General features: G+C 43.1%; 1 protein-coding gene across 1 annotated transcript; it reads right to left on the reverse strand.

The window, feature by feature from the left end:
* Positions 1–3,687: 3,687 nt before the first annotated feature.
* On the reverse strand, positions 3,688–4,209 carry Plac1 (placenta enriched 1). Its single transcript, XM_038315666.1, has one exon. The coding sequence runs from the start codon at positions 4,207–4,209 to the stop codon at positions 3,688–3,690; it is 522 nt and encodes a 173-aa protein (XP_038171594.1).
* Between the last annotated feature and the right edge of the window lie 8,114 nt (positions 4,210–12,323).

Here is a 12,323-nt window from a genome sequence, read left to right on the forward strand (position 1 = left end):
AACAGGACTTGAGTACGATCCCCAGAACCCACATGATGGAAGGAGAGAGTTGACTTCATAACATGTTCTCTGATCTCCATACACATGCCTTGACACACATGTACATACACAGAGACACACACATACACAGATACAGACACACAGCATACAGGCACACACACACTAAATAAAAATGTAATAAAAAGAGCTTATACAGTAAAATTAATAAGACCTTCCTTTGCCCTTAGCATTTATATATATATATATATATATATATATATGCATATATACATGCACTTTACACAATTAAAATATGGTTTGGTCAAAGAATAAATAAACAATATTTTAGAAATATGGTTCACTGTTTTGGGACTCCAAGAGCAACATTTCACCGTGCTGGGAGACTGAACCCAGGGCCTTGCACACACTATGTGTGCATTGTACTAGTGAGTTGCATCCTTGGCCCAGCAACAAAACAACTGGACATTACTCTGAGTCCCCCTATATGGGTGAAACATCTCAGTACAGCTCTAACTTTTAAAGATCTGACAAGCAATTATTTTTTAAAAAAATGGTGCAGACACTTTGGGTTTTTCTAGAAATTGAAAAGTAAACATGCCCATTTCCTTAATGGCAACCAAGCGTTTCTTGCTATTATTACAAACATGCTGAACACTATGCTATGGAGTTTTAGAAATCATGGTACCTTAAAAGTGAACTGAGTGTTACCGCAATAAAGAATGAAAGCATTCTTTCAGAGTGGTGTATCACAAGGCAACTAAATTACTCAACTGAAAACTCTAGGGCTTGGCGACATGACTCAATAGTTAGGATAGCTTTGTGCTTTTCCAGCGCTACATCTCAGTCCTTATTACTGATAAAAGACATTGCTTGAGATCCAAGCATGTAAGATATGATTACTGATCAGCGGTTCTTTGCATGCATGTTTTTCTTTTATTATTTGAGAGTTGTATGCATGTATATAATACGTTTTGAAATAAAAGCTACTCCTCCTGCCTCCTTCCAGTGTCTCCCATACCTCCTCAGAACTTTTCACTTCAAACTCAGATACTATTTTTTTTAACCCATGAGTCCATTTAGGGATGCCAGTATGTGTGCGGGTAGGGCCATCCACTGGAGCGTGGGGGACGTTGCACATCATAACCCACACAGCAGCTGGGGCTGCAGGTATCAGACCCACACAAGATCAAGACAGCTAAAACTCCAACAGGAAGCAGGGCGGGCCTCACCAAGCCCCATCCATAGCTTCTGGGAAAGGAGAGGCAGGTCTCTTTGCACATTTCTATTTTGCCATTCTCTTTACCTAAAATGGCTTTCTCCATCATATTAATTCAACGAAACGAACTTTCATGTAAGATCCTCCTCAGTGTTCCCCACTTTCATGAATTGCAGGCATATTCTATCTTGGTTTTTAATCTGTTGCCCTGGTGACTAGAACTGATCTGGCTTTCTTCTCAATCTTTCCACACATCATTCTGTGGTCACTTCTGTCATCTTTGATCTCTCTCTCTCCCTGCCTCCCTCCCTCCCTGCCTCCCTCCCTCCCTGCCTCCCTCCCTCCCTGCCTCCCTCCCTCCCTGCCTCCCTCCTTCCCTCCCAATTTCATCGTTTCCCATGATCATCGGCCCCTTTGCCCTGCCTCCACTATATTGGAATAGACTACTGGCCCTTCCTCCAATGATCGCAGCTCTGGTCCTCATATCTTTGTGCAAATCCATCTTCTGGCCTTGAATAGCCTTTTAAGCCTCCAACTCTGCAGGCATCTTTTCGTGCCTCTATCACATGAGATTGTGTTAGTTTTGTCAGCCATTGAGTTCCCAAGATCTACTGCAGTGATTGACTTATCAGATAACTGCCGTAAACATTTGTTGCATCCATAGCTTGCTTCCAGGGATTGCTACCTGGCATTTTATCAGAAAGGACTAGAGATACTGAGATGAATCTGGTTCTTTAATGACCATAGTTGAATCTTTTCCCTTGATGTTTTTTTCCTTTCAAGTACTTATTTGTGCATTTCACCTTCATTAATGAGAAAAATTGTGCTAAAACATGGTGTCCTTTTTAGTTCAAGATTTATTTTAATATATTTAATTATGTGTAGATGTGTGTGTGTGTGTGTGTGTGTGTGTGTGTGTGTGTGCGCATAAGGGTAGGCACGTGTGTGCCGGTGCCGACAGAGCTAGACAATTTGGATCTCCTGGAACTCAAGTTATAAGTGGTCATGAATTGCCTGATATGGGTGCTGGGAACTGAACTTGGGTCTTCTGGAAAAGCAGCAAGTGGTTTAAACTCCTAAGCATTAGTTTCCTCTTTAAACAGCAATTTTTATTGACAAATAAGAACTTTATGCTTGTGATGCACAGCATAATGTTTTTAAGAGTCTGATTCTTACTAGGTATACGGCCTTGAACTGCTTTCTTAATCATTCATGCCTCAACTTCCTTACCCCGTGTGTGTGTGATAGTCTCACTATGTAGATCATATTAGTCTGAACTTGTAGCAATCCTCCTGCCTCTGCCAAGTCGAGTTTTCTTATTTTTTAAAAAGGGTGTGATAAGAGCTCTTCTTTTTTAAGGTTGTAGTGAGGGTTAAATGAGATGTTTCTACTATCTGAAATATTTTCTCCCCAGATTTTCCCTGCCTTCACATCTAAGACATAGTTCAAAGGGCAGGACCTCAGAGGCCTGGTCCCTCCCCAGTTTCCCATGTCACCGTCTTTGAAGTTCTTCGTAGCATTTGTCACTATCTGAATTTATCTTTATTTACTTATTTGCTTACTAGCTACGTGACCTCAATTTCGGAGTCCCTTTCTTCTCGCTACCATTTCCTTGGTATCCAGAGATAGGTCTGCATGTAACTTCACTGCATAATAAATAGTTAAGTTATTCACTTCCTCTTGTTGCTCCAAGCCTTTGAGAAAGCTAGCGGACAGCCACTCTTTGGGGCTGCTTTCTGACAGTTTATATGTTGGGGGTGGGAGAGCTTTTTATCAAAGTACTGTAAAGCTTATGATCCAGCTCAGCCTTGGGAACCTAGCCTGGGACCATTGGAACGTGACTTGTCTGCTTCCCAGAATCACTGGAGACTTGAAGATAGCCAGCTTATCCTTTCTGTACATAAAAAGTGGTATAGCTGGAGATCAAACGAGGGAGACTTAGTGCTAAGCTCGTTGGTGGTAAACAGAAGACAGGAAGTGGAGATAGAGGGGAAGAGATTCTCCTGGGAAAGGCTTTGTAGAGGAACCTGAAGGGGTGGGAAATCATCCTAGAGAGAAAAACCAAGGCACTAATGGCAGCCAACCATGTAGATTAACTCCTGGCCCACAGATAAAGCAAGATATGTGTTTATGAAGCAAGACCATCCGACTAATTCTTCAGAGCCATCAGAATTTTATTATTTTTTTTAAAAGATACAAAAATAGTTAAAAAAGGAAGGCATAATCAGCTATATATGAATCAGCCCTTCACAAAATTCTTCTTAAAAAGCCATAATGGCATCTATTTGACTGACAGTAGAAAATGCTAGATACTAATTCTAGGAACAGGTCTTTCAGAAGCCTTCAAATCTGGGCACTACACGGGTTTCCTCATGCCATCTGAGTGAACCTACGAGTCCCCAGAAGTAGTCAGTGGTGTCAGATGACTACACAAGATGGGCCTCCGAAGACTCTGTCCGCTGACGTGGGCCTTACATGCTCTTTTGCTCGAAGACAGAAGGCGGACAGCTGCAGTTAACTTGCTGGCTCAGCTCTGGCAAGCTGAACACGTGGTAGCTCGTCCCATTCTTCGGGGTCGCGGCATTGTTGTTGTTTCCAGCTTTCGTGGAGTAGGGCTTGGTGAGCCAAGGGGACCGTCGAGGGGCAGCACACGACACGGGGATCACATATCTGGATGATGAGGTCTTGGAAGCGTAGTGAATCTCCGAGCTGTAGATAACGACATCTGGAGAGACGGCCTTGACACGGATGCCACATTCCGTGACGCGGTAGGTAAACTCGTAGAAGTGTGGGTGAACTTGGTTGGGAGGACATCCCAGGCCCAAATGCACCTCATAAAAGTGGACGTACACATCATTATTCAGCAAGAAGGGGTGGACTGTGACCATGAACCAATCGGTCGAGCACAGCACATCCACCTGATTTTGCTCCGAGTAGTTGTAGAGCATAAAGGAGAAGAAGACCATCGTTGCGAGGAACTTGAAGAGCTTCATTCTTGCCGTTTGTTCGTTGGGTAGCAACTCACAGGAGGCAAGAACGCGTCCAAGAAGGAATTCTAGAACACATAAAAATACAAGAGGCAGGTTACCTTGTGTCTTATGTAAAGTTCAAGGATGCGTTTTTGAAGAAAAACCCAGAGAGGAGGGGAACTTCCATGTAAGGCAGAAATGAATTTGTGGTAGCTTGCATGGCGTCTTGGGAATTTATTTATTTATTTATTTATTTATTTATTTATTTATTTATTTATTTATTCAGTGGCACTTTGGATGAAATCCAGGCCCTCCTGTATGTAAGACCAGTTTTCCAGCTCTGAGATACAAGGGCCTGGGATGACACATGGATTCTCTAAGTGGCTTTCTCATGCTGTTCTGGTCTGAAGCACATATCCCTCCCTCTCGTGTAGCATGAGAACCCGCACTGATCAGGATAATGATCCCATTTTGTGTACATTGGCATAAAACCCAAACAAAACAGTTTTCATGTTAAACACGAAATCAAGGCATAGGAAATAGAGTTTAATTCAAACGAGCAACCTAGTCTGCCTCAATGGCTGTGATGTCCTCATATATATTATCCCAACGAGCCCTTCCTTATGACCTTCTTTCTTAGCAAACAAATTGAATTTTAAACTAGAAGTAGAAGCTTGGTAAGATGGTCCACTGGGCAAAGGCACTTGCAGGCAATCTCTAGAACTCACATGGTGGAAGGACAGACTCCTGATGGGTGTCCTCTGCCCTCTCTGCCCTCCAGACACTCGCTGTGGCAAGCACATACCTCCACAAAGTCAAATATAACAAATTCTTCAAAAATCAAGGAGAAATTGCATTTTATTCCGGACAACTACATATTGAAATTGGCTGAATGGCTCAATTAAATACAACCAAAAGAATTCATCTGGTGCTTCATCAGTAGCATTGTAACTCATGATGAGCAAAAAATTCTCTGACACAGTGAGACATTTTGGAAATCAGAGAAATTTTGGGAAGAAAGAGAGAGGGGGAGGGAGGAAGAAAGGAAGGAAAAGAAAGAAAAAAACAGTTGGAGCTACAAAGTGAGACTTTCTCAAAATTGAAAAATAAAACCCAAAAGCAAATAAAAACAAAATTCTGAGCCTTTTGTGGTGGCTTACACTGAAATCTTAGCAATTCTGAAGTAGAAGCAGGAGGACTGTCACAAGTTCAAGGTCAGCTTATACTACAGAGACCCCTTCTCAAAAATATACCTCCAACCATGCTGCTCTTAATTTTACATTTTGAATGCATATTGCATACAAACTACTTAAAAGAAGTGCTATATTTAAAAGGAGTCATTTTGCTTATGTTGTATGTGTAGATTGACCAACTAGCTCCTAAAATCTTTGTTTCAGATTCATTTGTGCTTGCTAGCTTTTGGGTTCTTTTTGTCTTTTGCCCCGAAAAGAGTAGTAGACACAGTGGCAGGGAGAAAGGAACAAAGCTAAGAAGAACTGTCTGAGGCAAGGCAGCAGAGGGAGGCAGCAAGGGGAGAAAGAAGGACGCCATCAAATATCGTCCAGTCCAGCTTTCACTTTAAATGTGGAAAACCACATAAATCAAACAGAAAGTGCCTAAAAATTGGAAGGAAATGCATGTGCATAAGTGTAGGGATTAACTTTTGTTCCCTGCTAAGTATTCCCCATATAGATGATTTCATCCTTTGACTAATATTTGAGTGTCTACTATACTCATAGCATAAGGCTAAAAAGCCCCCCCCCCAAGACATTCCCTTTTCCCATCTGTAAATAGGCAGCTCTTTCTCTGCCTTTTCTCTTGACAGATGTGGAGAATTCTTGAGTGGAAAACGTGGTGTGGAGGCCCACTAGAAGAGTGTACTCTCCTGGATGAAGTGCTTTGTTTCGGATGGGGACCCCTTGCTTGCACTGTGTTTCCTCTCTTCCTAATGACTCTTCATTCTCTCTGTAGTGTCGGGTGACTTCTCTGTGCTCTTTCTTTATTCTGAAGTGTCTTTGCTGAGGCTGGCTGATTTTTCCCCATAAAGCAACAATAGAGACAGCATCAGCAGCAACAACAAGAACAAGAACAACCACACATACACACACACACACACACACACACACACAGAAAGAGAGAGAGAGAGAGAGAGAGAGAGAGAATCACCCCACTACCGTCAGCTTATTATCTGTGCCTAAAGAAACCACCTTGTCCTAAGCATGCTTTAGAAACGACTTTCTCTCTCTCATCCCTCCCTTCCTTTTGTTCTCTTTTTCCCTCTTCCTTGCATCCCTCCCCTTTCTTTACCATGATCTCACAACCTGGGGCCATCTGCCTTGAACAAAACCCTTCTCCATAAGCAGCCTCTGGAATAGGCCAAGGAAACAATTCTTTCGTCCCATTTTTGTTCTCAGGCTCCAAAGTGAGGCTCCAGCTGCAGGCCGTTCTGGTCCAGGAGTTAAGCGATCCATTTCCTCTCCCTCTCCCAAGCATTCTTCATGTAGCCCTCCTCTCCCTTTCTCTCACGAATAATCCAAATCAAGTTACCAACTGCCTATATTCTCCAAGAAACAAGACAATTGGTCCCCAGGCAATCATTTTAGACTATCTTCTTGCCCCATGCCCACTTTTCAAGTTCCGCTGTTCTCATTCAGTCTGAAAGAGGGGCTTTGGTGACTCTACTGTTTCAGTAATCATTTAGTACAAATCTCCAAACTGGGACAAGACAGAAGCTGTTTCCTTTGAGCCAACAGCAACAGACTGCCACGTAACAGCGGCAATGAATGAAGATGCCTATGTGTATGACAACACACCTCCGGACTCAGAAAAGACTTTAATAAAAGTCAGTGCAAACTATGCTCGAGCTCCCATAGCTTTGGGGGAGACGTGAAAGGCTAGAGATTAAGAGGAGAGCAGAATGTACTTGATAATGAGCTTGCTAAGTCAGAGCCCAATACTTCAAGGCTGTACTTTAGACCTGGCTCCCTTTTGCTGAAGGCACATCATGAAAAACAGAACAGCCTCCTCTTTCCTTAGCTGCCTGCTCTTTGCAGGGACAGTGAGAAGGGTGTGCGTGTGTACACCCACACGGCAGTCATTTGTGCCGGGGAATGGCTGTAAGTCACTTGCTGCACTGTGTGACTTCATCACATGAGCTGGCTTTCCTGACACCTAGCTGAGATGGGCCAGCGGCGTAAGATCTAAAGAAGGGATGGGGAAGACTTGGGTTGCAGGGGCCGAAGGCAGCTGAACGCCTAAGAAGGGAAGTGGGAGACTATAGAGTAGGTGCCAGGCTGAAGGTATTTCCAGCTCTAGTTGGAACTGTACACAGCAGCCCAGGAGCTGTGGAATGTGAACAGAATTGCAGCTAAACTCTCCAGAAACCTTCAGCGCTGAGGGGCAGTTAGAGACCAAGGAGGAGGGAAACACAGAGACAGCACGGCTCACCTTGTGACTACTGTCCCCTTCTGGCAGGTGGGCTTAGAAAACAGGTTTTAGAGTATGGATTACAGGAGCCCCATTTGGCCTTGACTGCAAATTTTCTCTGTGGTGAGCTGAGCTTCATTGGTTTAACCAAACAGGGCTCGACTATGGAACATACCGCCCTGAACCCAGCTATAGAGCAGCCAGGCAAACTCTTCTAACACCTGGATGCAAAATGTTTGTTTTCCTTGCAGTTACCGAGTACAAGGAGCTTTCTGTTTTCTTAAATGTGGTTTATGCATATACATTTCCCACCAGTTCCTTCAGCAAAAATTTTCCTTCACTTCCCTTCCTCTCCTGAAGATCTCCCATATTCGGACTAATCATGGATGAATCCTTTACATTGAAAACTCATTGCGATCAGTGCTAGGGAAATGGCTCAGTGGGTGAAATCCTTGCATGGCAAGCCTGAGGACCAGCTCTCCAGGAGGGAGAAAAACCAGCATCGTGGCTGCCTGTAATCCTAGGGAAGGCGGCGGGAGGGGGGGGGGGCAGAAAGCAGAGCCAATCAATCCACGGGGCAGGCTGAATAGCCAGGCTAGACTGTAAATGGCAACCTTTAGGTGCGGCGAGAGACTACAAATGTGTGTCACCGTGTCAAGCTTCCTACAGGGAATGGCTGAAAATGCTACTTAGGCAGCTCGGCACTGCCATGTTTTGAGTAGCGAAAGGCAATTCGAATAACAGAATGGATCCAGCCGTCTCTCGCTATCTATGGAGGGCTGGCTCCAGAAGCTTGGGGGTAATACCCAAATCTGCAGATGCTCAGCTTTCTTATATGAGCAGCATACAACCTAGCCCCATCCTCCAGGACACTTTAGCTCACGGCTAGCTTACTTAGAATACCTGGTACAACGTAAACTGCCATGGAAATAGTTGTTAGGTTATCCTCTTCAGGGAATGATGGCAAAAAGTCTATATATATGCAGTACAGATATTATTATTTTTCTCTAATATTATCAAGCTGCAAATGTGCCCATGGAATGTAAAGGGCATCTTTATATTGTTGAAATAATTTATGGGGAATAATGTGATGTTATAATATAGTTGGCTCAAATTATTTATTATATCCATCACTTTCTAGTCTTCAGAAACAGTGGTTCTCAACCTGTGGGTCGAGACCCCTTTGGGGATCAAATGGCCCTTTCATGGGGGTCACCTAAGACCATCTGCATAACAGATATTTACAGTACAATTTATAACAGTAGCAAATTATAGTTATGAAGTAGCAATAAAAATAATTGTATGGTTGGGGGTCAGCACAACATGAGGAACTAACTGTATTAAAGGGTCGCAGCATTGGGAAGGTTGAGAACCGCTGTTGTGAAAGTTAAAAATAGAACCTGGGGTGAGCAGGAAAGGTGAGGCAGTGGTTAACGGCAACAGAGCTTCATTGAGACTGGAATAATCTGTTTGTTGGTTGGTTTTACAACCACAGGGTATATGTGTGACTTTCTGTGTGCATGTGGAGCCCAGAGGTAGACTTCAGCTGTATTTATCTCTAGTGTGCTCTGCCTTATTTCAAAAATGCTAAGAGCAAATTTCAATTTTTCTTACCATCAATCTGTCTTAAAGGGAAGAGATTGGATACTGGTCAAAACATAGGGCCTTTGAAATTTCAGGCTGCTTTTTTTTTTTTTTTTTTTTTTTTTTTTTTTGATAGGGCTCCACTATGTAGAGCTGACTGTCCTGAAATTTACTCTGTAGACCAGGCTGGCTTTGAACTCACAGAGATCCGCCTGCCTTTGCCTTGCAAGTGCTGGGAGTAAAGGTGTGCGTCACCATGTTTGTTTAGAAAGCTTGTGAAAAGACACAAAAACTCAAGTGCAAATCAGTTTTGTGGTGTTACTGGGCAAAGTGAAGAGTCTAACCGAAACCTCCTGGAAGGCAGGTGGGAATTCTGTCCTCCCATCTCCTCTGATGTCTTTAGAGACACATAGGAATTCTGCATGGAGAACAGGGAGGGGAATTAACTAAACATTTCCACATCTGTTTTTGGAACAGTTTGGAGAAAGAACTTGCTCCATAAGCTCCTGGAAGCTTTCTGGTTCGACAGTTAATTTATTTTTAAAATTCATTATACTCGTGACAGCAAAGTCATCATTTGTATATTGTTCTCGCAGACTCTTGTTGTCAAAACAAAGGGAAACAGAGGAAAAGGAAAACTCCAAAAGAACATGCAATTAGCTCAGGGAAATAGAACTGTCAGAGTTTTGATTTGCAAGGACGTTTGTTCATTCTTCTGCAGCTTATTCGAAGAAAAAGGAATCAGAGTCAGAATAAAGAGTCTCCTACAGAACAAGAAGAGGGGGAAGGCAAGGAAGAGGGATGGGGGTAAGAGAGAAAAAGACAGACAGACAGACAGACAGACAGAGAAAAGCATCTGCAAGCTCTGAAAGTAGTTTAGCAGTTCAGGTAGTGGCAGTGTATCTTTGCCCTGCATACCGTCTCAAGGGTAGAGAAAAACCAGTGTTTTCTCACAGTCCCGTTTTAAAGAATTAGTTGGCCAACCGTTCTCAAAGAGTGAGGCTTGTGAGGAAGACTAATGATGCTAAAGGTATACCGAAATGAGCTAGAAAATGAAATAACCGCTTTTATGGAACTTGCATTTGCGCTAAAGACCCTGGGACGGGTTCTATTTTGGAGCCTCGTGACACAGTGCTAAGGTAACTGCGCGTTAGTCAGCGCTTTCTGTGGAAGAATTATGAACTGCTAACGCTTAACCAAGTCCATTTTCTTCATGGAGGAAAACACCTCGACTGGAGCCTTTAAAAAGGCGCCGTTCAAATTAAAACTAAAAAGCAGCCATTAAATATATACACATATATAGTTTTATTCTAAAAGGAACTGCTGGGGAGAAATGGAGCTCTCGAAAAGATAAAAGAGGGAAAATACTCCTAACTAGCCATTGTTAAATTTTTGTTTTATATACTTCTAATTTGGGGTCAGGAGGTCCATGTATACATACATGACTCAAAGTCATTTGTGGAAAAAAAATGTCAAGGCTTTTTGAAAGCTGTTTTTAATTTTTGGCGTTGAATTTGAAAGCAATCAAAGCATTATTTTTGTTTGGGCCATCTGGTTTTGTTCTTATAATCTGTTAAGCTATCAAGCATAGTTTAAATGTCATGGTTCATCTCATACACAAATAAAGGTTGTGAGATAACTAAGAGCCCGGGCTCCTTGTGAGAGAGAGAACTTTTCATTGGCCTGGGAATTTAGTTACTAAAAGGTAAGTAGTCCAACATGAAATCAAGTCACAACAAGGCTACAAAACAACGGGAAGCATGCCTTAGCCACGCACACAAAAATTTAACAATAAATACAGAAAGCCAGACATAAGGAAAAAAACTGGAAATCTCAGGTCCTGGGAACCCCTTTCCTTCTGCGTGGAGAAGCTGAGTTGGTTTAATTTTAAAAGTTGAACAAAGGGATGTATTTCATAATTTCCATAAAAATGTAAGGAAAATCCCAAATGCATGCCTCTAATTCAGTTTATGCTTTAATTTAATCATTTATTTGAGATTAATCTCCCCCCCTATAAAACCCAACACCATTTGCCACAAAGCCCAAGAGTCCCTTCTCATTTTAAAAAGACAAGGTAGGTTTGTGTCCATGCAAGGCTCAGCAACCCTACAGCAGCCCCGACCACACAGTTAACCCTTTAGTAGGCTTTACAAGGCTACTCAAAATAAAGACCCATTTGCTCGAGATGATTTCAGGGTGTTACCCTGGGGAGGGCAGAGAGTTGGATACGATGCTCCACCCAGGGCTTTACCACCCCCCTGATACACTTGTGTCAATAAGCGAGGGCTCTAGCCGGCTTCCAACCCCCAGCCAGGCACATTCCCAGCTCCCTTTCAAAACTGGGAGCTCTGGGCAAGGAGTCCTTAAAGCGGGGTGCATGTATATGGCCTCTTAAGAGTGGCCTATGTCCAAGTCAAACCACGGCTGATTTTATGGGCTGTCTGGTTGATTTTTAACGGGCCTAACTGGCAGGCATCTTTCCCTAACTCAAAGCTACCATGTGTCTCTGCTCTACCCAGAGTGTAGCCACGTGGTACAAGGGTGTGTATCCTGACTGGGGCCACTTGCCATCTCTTGGCTCCTGAGAGGTAGAAAGGGTTCAGAAGAAAGGTTCTTTTGATAGTGAGGCTGTCAGTCAATTTTAGGGAGCCTACAATTTGGGAGGTGTGTGTGCTTATTACAGAGAGTAAAGAAGCTTTGGGCCATGGCTGAGACTTTGTGAGAAAAGAAAATCATTTCTGTATATATGTGCTGGCACATGGGCACACATACATACACCCCTAAAATAGAAAGAAAGCCTCAAATCTCTTTCCCGTGTGAGTCTGATCCCTACCACTTCTTTTTATTCCTTAATCCCTGGTCCGTAAACATTTTTAATTTAAATTTTATTTTACATGTTTGGGTGTTTTATCTGCATGTATGTCTGTGTATCACATGCATGCCCGATGCCCACAGAGGCCATAGAACATGTTGTATCCTGTGCAGCCGGAGTCACAGCTTTAAGCCACCATGTGAGTGCTGGGAATTGAACCACAGTCCGATCCCCTGAACCCATGTAAAAAGCCAGGCAGAGTGGTGTGTGCTGGGAATCCCAGCTCTGGAGGGACAAGGGTGAGGTGGAGATGGCA

Source organism: Arvicola amphibius, chromosome X (genome assembly GCF_903992535.2).
Source record: "Arvicola amphibius chromosome X, mArvAmp1.2, whole genome shotgun sequence".
Lineage (NCBI taxonomy): Eukaryota > Metazoa > Chordata > Mammalia > Rodentia > Cricetidae > Arvicola > Arvicola amphibius.

Excerpts from the sequence above, each read along its gene's own strand:
- Plac1 (XM_038315666.1), bottom strand. The coding sequence starts at position 4,209 with ATGAAGCTCTTCAAGTTCCTCGCAACGATGGTCTTCTTCTCCTTTATG.